The 14410-nt window shown below is 41.2% G+C and overlaps 3 protein-coding genes across 7 annotated transcripts in view; all 3 read left to right on the forward strand.

The window, feature by feature from the left end:
- The window catches only part of LOC127583847 (UDP-glucuronosyltransferase 2C1-like), a 48472-nt gene extending 42656 nt beyond the window's left edge, over positions 1-5816 (forward strand). Inside the window, exon 3 of the transcript XR_007958312.1 lies at positions 4778-5816. The gene's annotated coding sequence lies outside the window, so the exon portion shown is untranslated. The remainder of the gene's footprint in view (positions 1-4777) is intronic.
- The window catches only part of LOC127583843 (UDP-glucuronosyltransferase 2A2-like), a 48469-nt gene extending 42653 nt beyond the window's left edge, over positions 1-5816 (forward strand). For all 5 annotated transcript variants that reach the window (XM_052040223.1, XM_052040222.1, XM_052040221.1 and 2 more), the window contains exon 2: positions 1840-5816. In XM_052040223.1, coding sequence (XP_051896183.1) covers positions 1866-3482 — 1617 coding nt within the window. In that variant the 5' untranslated portion in view covers positions 1840-1865 and the 3' untranslated portion in view covers positions 3483-5816. The remainder of the gene's footprint in view (positions 1-1839) is intronic.
- Positions 5817-8759: 2943 nt separating this feature from the next.
- On the forward strand, positions 8760-14068 carry LOC127583846 (UDP-glucuronosyltransferase 2A1-like). Its single transcript, XM_052040231.1, has 2 exons — positions 8760-9039; positions 11540-14068. The coding sequence occupies exon 2, from the start codon at positions 11566-11568 to the stop codon at positions 13180-13182; it is 1617 nt and encodes a 538-aa protein (XP_051896191.1). The 5' UTR covers positions 8760-9039; positions 11540-11565; the 3' UTR covers positions 13183-14068.
- The last annotated feature ends 342 nt before the right edge of the window (positions 14069-14410 follow it).

Genomic DNA, 14410 nt, shown 5'->3' on the forward strand with positions numbered 1-14410 from the left:
ATTGGTCAGCAGTCAATTACAAGACAGAGATATCCCTTCTATTTCAAATTACTACAAAGGCATCACATTAATAACATTTTGTATTAAACTTCCCCACAGTTCTCTTGATGTTATAGAGAATCACTGAAACTTAGAGCACAGAAATGAGTGTAGAACAGCATTGTGTACAGCATGGACAAGGAGAGCCAGGTCCTTTCAGCCCATCTCATTCGTGCTGACCGTGACGCCTATCTACACTAGTCCCATTTGCCAACATTAGGCATTTTCACTTTATCTCGGTACATGTGGCAATAATAAACCAATTGTCAATTACCAATTACCAGGTTCTGATTAAGTAGGACAGTGAAAAATGCCCTTCATTGAGGAACCGCTCCCAAATATTGCGGTACACCTTGCATCCTTATCTTTCTTCATTTGGTGTCTAAATAAATTTGGAGCCATCAGACATGGCTGTCAGTAGTTACTGTATGGGCAAAGCAAGAAGCTGAGTAACTTAGTTTGTCTCAGATGCACGGGCAACAATTCATCTTTCATTAGAGAGCATGGTCTGGGTCAGAGTCACCACAAGTCTCTCCGTCCCGTTGAAACATAGTCCCAGGTGACTCAATCCCTTCTCATCGGCCAAAGCTCTCATCTCCGGAATTAACCTGGTGAACCTCTTCTGCACTGCTTCCAAAGCCAGTATATCTTTCCTCAAGTAAGGAGACCAGACTGCATGCAGTACTCGACGTGTGGCCTCATCAGTACCCTGTACTAGCGCAGCATAACTTCCCTGCTCTTAAATTCAATCCTTCCAGCAATGGAAGGCCAACATTCTACTTCCTTCTTGATAACCTGTTGCACCTGCAAACCAACCTTTTGTGATTCATGCACAAACACTCCCAAGTGCCTCTGCACAACAGCATGCTGTAATCTTTCACCATTTAAATAATAATCTGACCTTCTATTATTCCTTCCATAATGGATGACATCGCATTTACCTCGCATTTACCAAGATTGCACTCCATCTGCCAGACCCCTCCCTACTCACTTAACCTATCTATATCTCTCTGCAGACTCTCCACATCTCCTGTACTATTTGCTTTTCCACTCAATTTAGTGTCATCAGCAAACTTAGATACGCTACACTCGGTCCCCTCTTCCAAATCGTTAATGTATATTGTGAACAGTTTTGGGCCCAGCACCGACCTCTGCTCACTACTGATTGACAACCAGAGAAACATCCATTTATCTCAACTCTCTGCCTTCTATTGCTTAACCAGTCCTCTATCAGACTATGGCCTGTCCTACAGCAGTCCTGCAGCTACATACATTTGAATGATACAAGTTGAGTAACCCTGATGTTTCCTATTCTCACCCTGAGAGGATGAATGTACAAGTGTATCGCAAACCAGAAGGTGACGGAGTGGCAATCATAAGTCTTTATGGTGGAAGATATAGTTCCCTGATCACTCTGTTAGAATTTGCTTCTATTGGGTGTGCAAAGTCAGAACTTACCATTCCAACACTCCTTGATACTCTGCCCTGCGCACTGCCAAGTCTAGCTCCTTGAACTAGTGTGTAGAACCAGTTGTTCTCTCTCCCTGTTGAAACTTGTCACTCTTGAAACATCAGCTGAAAACATGAACCAGAAACATGATCTACTTGTGCGGCTGGGTTCCTGCTTCCAAATCATGTCTGTGTGTTGCATGTCATCCAAGTTCATTTATATCTAAGAATACATTCAGTGCACAGGGTTGTGTTAGTTAAAGTGGTGACAAGAAAACACACAATTGTATCTAAAATGTTTTTGTTGCCAATTTATGTTGTTTACTAGTATTTGTAATGAATTCTATACAGGACCGGTGTGATCATCCTCTCTCAACATGGATAGTCCTGGATGGAAAGGCAGATTACAGGTGGCATATGTTCTTAGTATCATCTTGATCATGCTGCCTTGTCCAGTTACACAAGGGGCTAAAATATTGGTTGTACCTGTTGATGGTAGTCACTGGATCAATCTGGAGATTCTAATAGAAGAACTGAAACTTCACGGACACGACATCACAGTGCTTTATACCTCATCAACTTGGTATATTAAAGAAAGACCAGATCTGTATCAATCCATCTTAATTCAAGTACAACAAAGAATTGGACAAGCTGAAATTAGTAAAGTGGTTCAAAGTCTGGTGGAAAAATCATTGGGAATCTCACAGAATGGTTGGACAACATGGGGCAAAATTAAGTTGCAAAATGAAATGAATTTGTTTCTTTATTATTGCCATAAATTGTCTCTAAAGGTAGCTGCAGAAATTTTTGAAAACAAAACTTTGTTAAAACAACTTGAGAATGAAAATTTTGACCTCATACTTGCAGATCCTGTTGTTGGTACTGGTCCAATGCTTGCTTATTATTTAAAAGTCCCACTGGTGTATAATGTTCGATGGCAGATTAGTGGAGAAGCTCATTTGACTACCGCCCTATCACCACCTTCCTATGTCCCAATCCCTGGCTCACACTTCACAGATAAAATGAATTTTTTCCAAAGAACAGAAAACCTCATCCAAAATCTTCATCATCTAGTGTTTTCAGAATTTTTTCTATACCCTCTTTATAATGAAGTCTGTCATCGATATCTGGGACCAGATATAGACATCCAAACACTCCTCCTGAGGGCTGATGTGTGGCTGATGAGAGTCGATTTTGTATTTGAATTCCCACGACCCACCATGCCAAATTTTGTGTACATTGGAGGCTTCCAGTGTAAACCAGCCCGACCACTAGCAGCAGAGTTTGAAGAGTTTGTCCAAAGCTCAGGAAAGCACGGACTTATTGTGATGTCATTGGGGTCCATTGTCAGTTCCTTGCCGATGCAGATCACAATGCGAATAGCAGAGGCTTTTGCTCAAGTACCTCAGAAGGTTATTTGGAGATATGATGGAGAAATCCCTCCCAATATAGGAAGTAACACACTACTGGCGAAATGGATCCCTCAGAACGACCTGCTAGGCCACCCCAACACACGAGTCTTTATTTCTCATGGTGGCATCAATGGCATTTACGAAGCCATCTACCACGGTGTGCCACTGATTGGCATGCCTCTGCTTTTTGACCAGTTTGACAACTTATTTCGACTTGAATCCCGAGGTGCAGCAAAAGTGATGAATGTTGCGACCATGCATTCAACAGATCTATTGCAGGCACTTAACGAGCTGATAAACAGTACATTTTATCGGGATAACATGAAGAAGCTCTCTGCTCTCCACTGGGACCAACCAGAGTCACCTATGGAGAGAGCTGTTTTCTGGATTGAGTATGTTACCCGACACAAAGGAGCAGGGCATTTACGCTCAGAATGCTACCGACTCCCCTGGTACGTTTACTATTGCGTAGATGTGATGATCTTTCTATTGTCTGTGTTCCTCTTGGTTACAGTGCTGGTGGTTGTAACATTGAAGAAACTTTGTAATATTGTTCGGAAGAAAAAGCAAAAGAATGAGTAAGGTTACCCCATTTTGTGCTGCGAGTTAGTGTTTTAAGTTCTTTCACATTAGTTGAGAGATGTTTTTCCCGCACTTAATCCATGGAACATCCTTTTCAGAAATCATGAATTTAACAGTCTATTTTGAAAAAAAACAGCAGTGATAGGTCAGTTAAATAATAGCCTTTACACACTGATATGCACAGAAAAATTGTAACTACCTGTACCACTTTTTGCAGGAATGTTACTTAAAAATTAAGTAGCATTCTTTCACTTCGCCACAAACTTTGGGATTCACTAGCGAGGTGACCTTTTCTGTGCTATTTTCTCATCTACTGAATAATAGCCAAATAGCTCACCACACACTTTCAATCCGTCAGTATGTTTGGTTCCTCTTCAGAATCCTCATTATTGTCAGCAACACACACAAAGTGCTGGAGTAACTCAGCAGGTCAGGCAGCATCTATAGAGAACAATAAACTGCTGACGTTTCGGGTTGAGATCCTTCATCAGGACTCCCATTATTGTCCGTGATGGTATGAAAAGCAGATGCTTTTGCTCAAGTACCTCAGAAGGTTATTTGGAAATATGATGGAGATATCCCTCCCAATATAGGAAATAATGCTTATCTTTTCATTAGATATGCAATATGTTCGAAGATCAGAAGTGATCCACTTGCTTGTGATATCTTCCAAGATGTGGGACCTGGGGCAGGGGTGTGTGTGTTGTTGGTGGAGTCGGTGTTGTGGGCTCCGTGCTGCCACCTTTTCCTATCCCCACCCTCCTGTAGATGCTGACTCTGAATAATGTGTTTCAGTTACATTCAATGAACTTGCTTCTCATTCTGCCTGCTACACTTTCTCATCAGTAAAGTTGGTCAATATTGCACATATATCAGATGACAGCTTAGATAGAAAGGTCTCATTTATAGAAGGGCAGATGTTGGTGCTGCACTATGTTGGTGCTGCACTTTGTTGGTGCTAACTTTGCAGCAATCCCACAAATTAGTAAATCACATTCTTTTTCTCAGTATGTTTGAATGTTCCACAGGAGCATAAGCTACATGCTCTCTGATACTGTTGTACGTGCCATGTAATACCGCATCATGATGAGCATTTTTTTTATTGCAACAATTACTAGCAGTTCTCTAAAATTTGGTGAAAGAGGTAGTTATACAAACTTAGTATTAGTGGTTACAGTTTTCCTGTAATCACCAATAGTAAGAATCTGATTCTGATTCTGATTTCCCAGCAATGGTCAGAGTAGGTAAGAAATTTTAAATGTGGAGTTACTTTTGTTGTGGAAGATTAAAAAAAGTGTTTGCAGTTTGATTTTAAAATGTTTTGAATTTTGATCATTAAAAGACTATTACTCTGCAATCTGTCAATGATGTGTATGGTTTCAGGAACATTCATTCTTTCACACGTAAATCCTAAAATGGTCTCAGAAGAATAAGCTGATCTCAGATACATACACATTCATACTTATCACCTTCAGACATGTAGCCAGCACTGTTAGCAATAGGAATGGGTTCAATCATTCAGTTATGTTATGGACGATTTGAATCATAAACCCATGTTACCACTTCAGGAAGGTGAAGTGGGGCGAACATGCGCCAGTCTACATTAGGGGATCGGCAGTGCAGAGGGTCAGCAGCTTTAAATTCCTGGGCGTTAACATAATTGGAAGACCTGTCTTAGGCCCAGCACACAGATGCAATCACAAGGAAGGCAGCAGCATCTTTGACTTCTTGGAAGGTTTGGCATGTCACCAAATGTTCTAACAAACTTCTACAGATGTACTGTTGACAGTGTCTTGACTGGTTACATCATGGTCTGGTACAGCAATTCGAATGTGTAGGAGCACAGGAAGCTGCAAAGTGAAGTGGACTCAGGCCAATACCTCATGGGCACATCCCTCCCACCATTGGTAGTGTCTACAGGAGTTGCCGCTTCAAGAAGGCAACGTCTATCATCTAAGCTCCCCACCATCTGGGCCATCTTCTCACAGCTACCGTCAGGCAGGAGGTACAGAAGCCTGAAGTCCCACACCAACAAATTCCCTTCAACCATTTGGTTCTTAAATCAACCTGCACAACCCTAATCACTATGTCAGAAAAGCAACACAATGACAACTTTGACCACTTTGCTCTACAATGGACTTTGTTTTCTTTTGTTCTAATTAAGCTCTTTCTTGTATAATTCTGTATAATCAATGTTGTTAATGTATGATTTTCTTATGACTGTTGCATATCTGATGCTTTGTGCCTGTGATGCTGTTGCAAATAAGTTTATCATTGCACTTGTGTAAACATGTACACGTTCATATCAATAAAACTGGACTTTACCTTTGACAATATTGCAATATTCTCAATTAACCCCTGGACTAAGCAATATTTTTGAGGAGAGTGTTGCAAGTATCCTCTATCCAATCATTGCCCTATGGTTCCTGACATCATCCCTGAGAAGCTCAGCTGTAATTATTTTAGATTTCTCCCTGTTGTTTACTCATTTTGTACACCTCATTCCACCTTAATCTCAATACAGAAGTGAATATAATCCTAGGTGATGCAGACTGTGCTCATATTTCAGGCTTTCAGCCCAGACGTTATCCTGCTCAATTTGCCCTGGATATGTTTGCACTGTCCAATGAAAAAAACTACCTTGCAGCAGCATCACAGGCACATAGCATCATATAAGCAGCATTCACAAGAAAACTTAAATTAAACATAAATTATGCACAATTTTTACAAGAAAGAACACAATTAGAACAAAACAAACAAAGTCCAATTTAGTGCAAAGTTGGCATAGTGTTGCTAAATTGCAGTGATTAGGGATTTGCATGCTGGTTCAAGAACCAAATCGTTGAAGTGAAGTAGCTGTTCTTGAACCTGGTGGTGTGGGACTTCAGGCTTTTGTACCTGCTGCCCGATGGTAGCTTTGAAAAGAAGGCATGGCCCAGACAGTGGGGTTCTTTGACGGTAGATTCTTGAGATCTGCCAAAGTAAAATGCGACAGGATATCAACCAAATTAGCAAAATTTGCTTCCAGCAAGTCCAATTCTCTTGGAGTCATAGAGTCATAGAAGACTCAACAACTTCATCTGGCAGCTCATTCCACAAACTCACCACCTGCTGCATGAGAAATTTGCCCCTCAGTTCCCTTGCAAATCTTTCTCCTCTCACCCTAAACCTATACCCCCTGGTTTTGGAATCTCCTCCCCTGCGGTAAAGACTGTTACCATCCACATAATCTATGCCTCTCAGAATATGAAACAAACTTCAACCACCATCCTCTGCTTGCTACCTCTGACCCAATTTTGAATCCATCTAACTAGCTTGCCATAGCATTCCAAGGGACCTAACCTTCCAGACCAGCCTGCCATGCAGGACCTTGTCGAAAGCCTTGATGAGTTCCAAATAGACAAAACCCACTGCCCTTCCCTCATCTACCTTTTTGGTTACCTCTTCAAAAAGCTCTAAAAATGTGTCAAACATGACTTTCCATGCATAAAGCCATGCTGACCCCTTCTAATCAGACTTTGTCTATCCAAAAACTGCTAGATTCTGTCCCTCAGAATTCCCTCTGGTAACCTCCCCACCACTGATGACAGGCTGACCGGCCGGTAGTTCCCTGGCTTGTCCTTGCCACCCTTCTTAAACAACAGAATGACATTAACCACCATCCAGTCTTTGGGAACTTCACCAGTGGCTAACGATGAAGCAAAAATCTTCGCAAGGGCCTCTGCAGTTTCTTCTCTAGCCTCCCACAAAGTCCAGGGGTGCACTTGGTCAGGGATTTATCCACCTTAATGCGCTGTAAGGCTACAAATACCTGCTCCCTGGTAATATGAATGTTCTCCAAAACATCTCCACTTGTTTCCTTTATCTCTTGAGTAACCATGATTTTCTCCTCAGTAAACACTGAGGATGAATATACATTTAAAATCCCACCCACCTCCTGTTGCTCGACACATAGGCGGCCCTGCTGATCTCTAAATGGAATTATTCTCTCCCTTGCCACCCTTTGACTTTTAATATAGCTGTAGAATCTCTCTGAATTTTCCTTAACCTTACCTGCCAGATCCATCTCATCCCCTCTCTTTGCCCTCCTGATTTGCCTCTTAAGTGTATTCTTAATATTTTTATAGTCATCAAGGGATTCACTTGTCCCCGACTTCCTAAACCGAATGTATCGTTCCGTATTTTTCCTGAACAGAGCCTCAATATCTCTCATCAGGCAGGGTTCCCTAAACTTGCCAGGATTTCCTTCACCCTAACAGGAACATACTGCCCCTGGATTCTTGATATTACACTATTAAAAGCTTCTCAGTTGACATTCGTTCAAACTCTTCATGAGTATCATGACTCTACCAAACATCTTCTCCATTAGGCACAGAAGAGGACAGTTAATTATAAATGGCTTACCATCATTATTAAACTATTTTCAATTAGAAAATTTATTCCTGTAAGTCTATTACAAATTTCTGCAATCAAACACATGAGCTCACAAATCACTGGCTTCTTTCCAACAAACTTACAGATGTAAACACAGCTCTCTGTATTCGAGGTTGGATTTACTTAGAACGTTTGTCGATGTTGTGTGAAATCGTTCTTGCTGTCTTAAAGATCGAGGACTCTGAACATGAGCTTTGTAGACCAAAACTAGTTTAATCACAAAGGCAAATGCGGGACAGAATGGATGGGAACAGACACACGCTCAGCCATGCACAGTATACCACGGACATGAGAGGGAAATTGAAACTGGGGTAAAATACACTCACACACACGCACACTGATACAAACAAGCACACAATAACAATGTACAAGTTCAGGATATAACACTTCAATGCCCCACACTAGCATTGTCTCTTAACACTACCTGAGTCTGTGTGAAGCGCTCCCTGACCATGTGCTGATGCACTCTTACCAGTGATCTCTCCAGCGTTGTCTCATTACTCCTGGGATCATTAAAAGAGAGAGAGCTAGGGGATTGTAGCCCTTTTTATGGTCCTAGGAGGCTGAGTGGAGCCTCACTGTTGTGATTTAAAGAAGGCAATGGTGTGTTGGGGGGGGGGGGGGGTCAAAGACAAAGGTTCCTGCTACAGCCAATGGTCAGGCAGATTCAGAGACAAAGGGTACTGGTCAGGCAAGTTCAGGGGCAAAAGGTACTCCCACACCTCAAGGGTTGGTGGAGCCTCACCTTGATTGACAGTAGTATCACTTCCGATCAGAGGAGCAATGTTGCCTTCCAGTCAGCGGGGGTCAGTGTCGTTACTGTCACGTGACAGCCATGTGGATTTTTCACAACAGTCGATGCATCAGTATTTCTCTGAATCTGGAATAATAAAGTAAAAGTGTAATAACTAACTAGGACAGTGACTCAGAGGAAACAAGCCAATTGAACTTGTTGATCGTGGCAACTGGAAGTTAATACAGATGGGAATATCAAAATGGGAAAGGATTAATATTACACAACAAGAAAATCTGCAGACTTTGGAGCTACCAGTTGAAATGTGCCCTACACTTTTCCTTTGCTGAGGTCTCAACAACCTGGAAACCAAAACCATCTCTCACTTCAGTAAGTAAAAGATTATATTTGCTGACAAAATGTTACGTAAACGATCTCCTATTTTTAGGTGAAGTTAACAGCCAGTCTGAGTTGTAGAACACATAGTGCATTTGTCGATGAACGTATTAAAACTAGAACTTTGCGGAATTTGGAATTGGATTAGCAGCATTAGCTGAGAATTTTAGTGTTGTCCAGCCGAAGGATACATTGTGCGACTCCATGTTCTCCTAAATCTCTCTTTTCTGTATTATATCAACACACAACTTGCAGTTTGAATCTCACCCAGCAGTAGCATTTTTCATCTATTTATCTTATGATTAACACTTTTCAAACTTGGTTCCATTCTGATCCATTTATTCTGCACCCACAACATGAATACTTCTGCTCAACAGCTATCGTATAAAGGCGTGCACTGGAAAGAATCAAATATTCCATCTGTGGTCCATTTGGTTGGATTTTTACCTTTCCTTCTTGGTTTAACTTGTTCAAAGTCTTAACATACATACTTGTTTGTTCCCATGTTCTTCACATCACAGATGAAGTTTGAGACTCCAGTGGCCTATAGTTTTGCAGGCTCAACTTCATCCATTATCCTGGTTTGAAACAAAGGGTTATCTCATGCACAAAACAAAAGGCACGTGAATGACATGCTGCTCCACAACTATGTACATTGGTCAGCAGTCAATTACAAGACAGAGATATCCCATCTATTTCAAATTACTACAAAGGCATCACATTAATAACATTTTGTATTAAACTTCCCCATAGTTCCCTTGATATTATAGAGAATCATTGAAACTTAGAGCACAGACATGAGTGTAGAAAAGGATTGTGGTCACCATGGCCAAGGAGAGCCAGGTCCTTTCAGCCCATCTCATTCTTGCTGACCATGATGCCTATCTACACTAGTCCCATTTGCCAACATTAGGCATTTTCACTTTATCTCGGTACATGTGGCAATAATAAACCAATTGTCATTTACCAATTACCAGGTTCTGATTAAGTAGGACAGTGAAAAATGCCCTTCATTGAGGAACCGCTCCCAAATATTGCGGTACACCTTTCATCCTTATCTTTGTCCATTTGGTGTCTAAATAATTTTGGAGCCATCAGACATGGCTGTCAGTAGTTACTATATGGACAAGGGCCACCAGCTGGGTAACATTGTTTGTCTCAGATGCACGGGCAACAATTCATGTTTCATTACAGAGAATGGTCTGGGTCAGAGTCACCACAAGTCTCTCCGTCCCTTTGAAACATAGTCCCAGGTGACTCAATCTCTTCTCATAGACTGAACCTCTCATCTCCGGAATTAACCTGGTGAAAGTCTTCTGCACTGCGTCCAAAGCCAGTATATCTTTCCTCAAGTAAGGAGACCAGACTGCATGTATTACTCCAGGTGTGGCCTCATCAGTACCCTGTACCGTTGCAGCATATCTTCCCTGCTCTTATATTCAATCCTCCCAGCAATGGAAGGCCAACATTCCACTTCCTTCTTGATAACCTGTTGCACCTGCAAACCAACCTTTTGTGATTCATGCACAAACACTCCCAAGTCCCTCTGCACAACAACATGCTGTAATCTTTCACCATTTAAATAATAATCTGACCTTCTATTCTTCCTTCCATAATGGATGAAATCGCATATACCTCGCATTGACCAAGATTGCACTCCATCTGCCAGACCATTGTCCACTCACTTAACCTATCTATATCTCTCTGCAGACTCTCCACATCTCCTGTACTATTTGCTTTTCCACTCAATTTAGTGTCATCAGCAAACTTAGATACGCTGCACTCAGTCCCCTCTTCCAAATCGTTAATGTATATTGTGAACAGTTTTGGGCCCAGCACCGACCTCTGCTCACTACTGATTGACAACCAGAGAAACATCCATTTATCCCAACTCTCTGCCTTCTATTGGTTAACCAGTCCTCTATCAGACTATGGCCTGTCCTACAGCAGTCCTGCAGCTACATACATTTGAATGATGCAAGTTGAGTAACCCTGATGATTCCTATTCTCACCCTGAGAGGATGAATGTACAACAGTATCGCAAACCAGAAAGTGACGGAGTGGCAATCATAAGTCTTTGTGGTGGAAAATATAGTTCCCTGATCACTCTGTTAGAATTTGCTTCTGTTGGGTGTGCAAAGTCAGAACTTACCATTCCAACACTCCTTGATACTCTGCCCTGCGCACTGCTATGTCTTGCTCCCTGAACTAGTTTGTAGAACCAGTTGTTCTCTCTCCTTGTTGGAACTTGTCACTCTTGAAACATCAGCTGAAAACATGAACCAGAAACATGATCTACTTGTGCGGCTGGGTTCCTGCTTCCAAATCATGTCTGTGTGTTGCATGTCATCCAAGTTCATCTACATCTAAGTATACATTCAGTGCACAGAGTTGTGTTAGTTAAAGTGGTGACAAGAAAACAAACAATTGTATCTAAAATGTTTTTGTTGCCAATTTATGTTGCTTACCAATATTTCTAATCAATTCTACACAGGACTGGTGTGATCGTCCTCTCTCAACATGGATAGTCCTGGATGGAAAGGCAGATTACAGGTGGCATATGTTCTTAGTTTCATCTTGATCATGCTGCCTTGTCCAGTTACACAAGGAGCTAAAATATTGGTTGTACCTCTTGATGGAAGTCACTGGATCAATATGGAGATTCTAATGGAAGAACTGAATCTTCACGGACACAACATCTCAGTGCTTTATACCTCATCAACTTGGTATATTAAAGTAAGACCAGATCTATATCAATCCATCTTAATTCAAGTACAACATCCAAATGGACACGCTGAAGTTAGCAATCTGGTTGAACGTCTGGTGGAAAAATTATTGGGACTCTCACAGAATGGTTGGACAACATGGGGCAAAATTAAGTCGCATTATGAAATGAATTTGCTTATGTATAATTTCCATAAATTGTCTCTAAATGTAGCTGGAGAAATTTTTGAAAACAAAACTTTGTTAAAACAACTTGAGAATGAAAATTTTGACCTCATACTTGCAGATCCTGTTTTTGGTACTGGTCCAATGCTTGCTTATTATTTAAAAGTCCCACTGGTGTATAATGTTCGATGGCAGATGAATGGAGAAGCTCATTTGCCTACTGCCCCATCACCACCTTCCTATGTCCCAATCCCTGGCTCACACTTCACAGATAAAATGAATTTTTTCCAAAGAACAGAAAATCTCATCCCAAATCTTCATCAGCTACTGTTTTCAGAATTTTTTCTATACCCTATTTATAATGAAGTCTGTCATCGATATCTGGGACCAGATATAGACATCCAAACACTCCTCCTGAGGGCTGATGTGTGGCTGATGAGAGTCGATTTTGTATTTGAATTCCCACGACCCACCATGCCAAATATTGTGTACATTGGAGGCTTTCAGTGTAAACCAGCCCGACCACTAGCAGCAGAGTTTGAAGAGTTTGTCCAAAGCTCAGGGAAGCACGGACTGATTGTGATGTCATTGGGGTCCATTGTCAGTTCCTTGCCAATGCAGATCACAATGCAAATAGCAGAGGCTTTTGCTCAAGTACCTCAGAAGGTTATTTGGAGATATGATGGAGAAATCCCTCCCAATATAGGAAGTAACACTCTACTGGCGAAATGGATCCCTCAGAACGACCTGCTAGGCCACCCCAACACACGAGTCTTTATTTCTCATGGTGGCACCAATGGCATTTACGAAGCCATCTACCACGGGGTGCCAGTGATTGGCATGCCTCTGCTTTTTGACCAGTTTGACAACTTATTTCGACTTGAATCCCGAGGTGCAGCAAAAGTGATGAATGTTGCAACCATGCATTCAACAGATCTATTGCAGGCACTTAACGAGCTGATAAACAATACATTTTATCGGGATAATATGAAGAAGCTCTCTGCTCTCCACCGGGACCAACCAGAGTCACCCATGGAGAGAGCCGTTTTCTGGATTGAGTATGTTGCCCGACACAAAGGAGCAGGGCATTTGCGCTCAGAAAGCTACCGACTCCCCTGGTACGTTTACTATTGCGTAGATGTGATGATCTTTCTATTGTCTGTGTTACTCTTGGTTACAGTGCTGGTGGTTGTAACATTGAAGAAACTTTGTAATATTGTTCGGAAGAAAAAGCAAAAGAATGAGTAAGGTTACCCCATTTTGTGCTGCGAGTTAGTGTTTTAAGTTCTTTCAAGTTAATTCAAGGAAGTTTTTCTTGTTCTTTACATGAATCCGACTTTCCAGATATTGTGACTTTGGCAAAGCCTCTTAAAAGCTAGTGATATGTCAGTGAAATGAAAGCCTTCGTGCACAGGAAATATGCACATGGAAAAAAAGTGTAAATGCGTGAATCAACTTAAACAGGAATAAACAAGTTTATCTATGATTATTTAAAATAAAGTAAAGTTTGTTCATATGGTCACAAACTTTGGAATTTACTGTCATAAAGACCCCTTTTCCTTCTGTTCTTTCAACCATTGTTCAATAGCCAAATATAGCACAGTCCCTTGCAATTTGTCAGAATGTTTGATTCCTTTCCCACATCCCCATTGTTGTCGGTCATGGTTTAACAGGCTGAAAGCATCCATTTTTGGTTGTTTGAACTAGTTTGCAATTATTTCCTCAGCCACTGCACATCCCCCTGGAGATGATGACTTTGAGTAATGGAGTTACATTACCACACGAGTAAATGAACTCTCTCCCAGCGACACTTTCTGATCAGTGAACCTGGGGAATATTATGCGGATATCAGATTGTAGCTTGATAGAAGGGTTTTATTTACAGAGGGGAAGATACCGTGTTGGTGCTGAACAGGATTTGCAGCATTTCCACAGTCTGGAATAACAGATGATGTGCAATCACTTCTTTTGTTGCATCTGTTTGTATGTTCTTTAGGTGCATAAGCATCAGGCTCCGTTGTACTGTTGTGACCTCCATATAATGCCACCAGTGACGCATAAAAATGTATTTTGTTATTAAAATAGTTTTAAGTAATTCTGCTGAACTGTTAATAAAGAAATGTATCTGATTTTAATGATTTTTCACATCTGGCAGATTAATTTTATCACACATGCATTCCAATGATAGTTTGGTGTAAAATGAACTCGCTGATGCAAGATAGGTCAAATTTCAGTGTCAGGTGCTTCTTTGATGCTTTTTGCATGAATTGTAAGCAGCAGTACATAATAATTTCAGTCAGCCTTCATGTTGCAAGGAGAATTGCATTCACACGTATGAACTGCAGTCATCTGGGCAGCACTGATACCAATAGGAATGAGCCACACAGCCCCTCAAGCCTGTTGAGTCACTCATTTAGATATCATCAACACTTTGGATGTATTCACCTAAACATGCTTGCTCAACAAAAATCTATCCA

Source organism: Pristis pectinata, chromosome 28 (genome assembly GCF_009764475.1).
Source record: "Pristis pectinata isolate sPriPec2 chromosome 28, sPriPec2.1.pri, whole genome shotgun sequence".
Taxonomy (NCBI): Eukaryota; Metazoa; Chordata; class Chondrichthyes; order Rhinopristiformes; family Pristidae; genus Pristis; species Pristis pectinata.

Bases quoted from the DNA above. Each gene is read 5' to 3' on its own strand.
- LOC127583846 (XM_052040231.1), top strand. From the start codon at position 11,566: ATGGATAGTCCTGGATGGAAAGGCAGATTACAGGTGGCATATGTTCTT.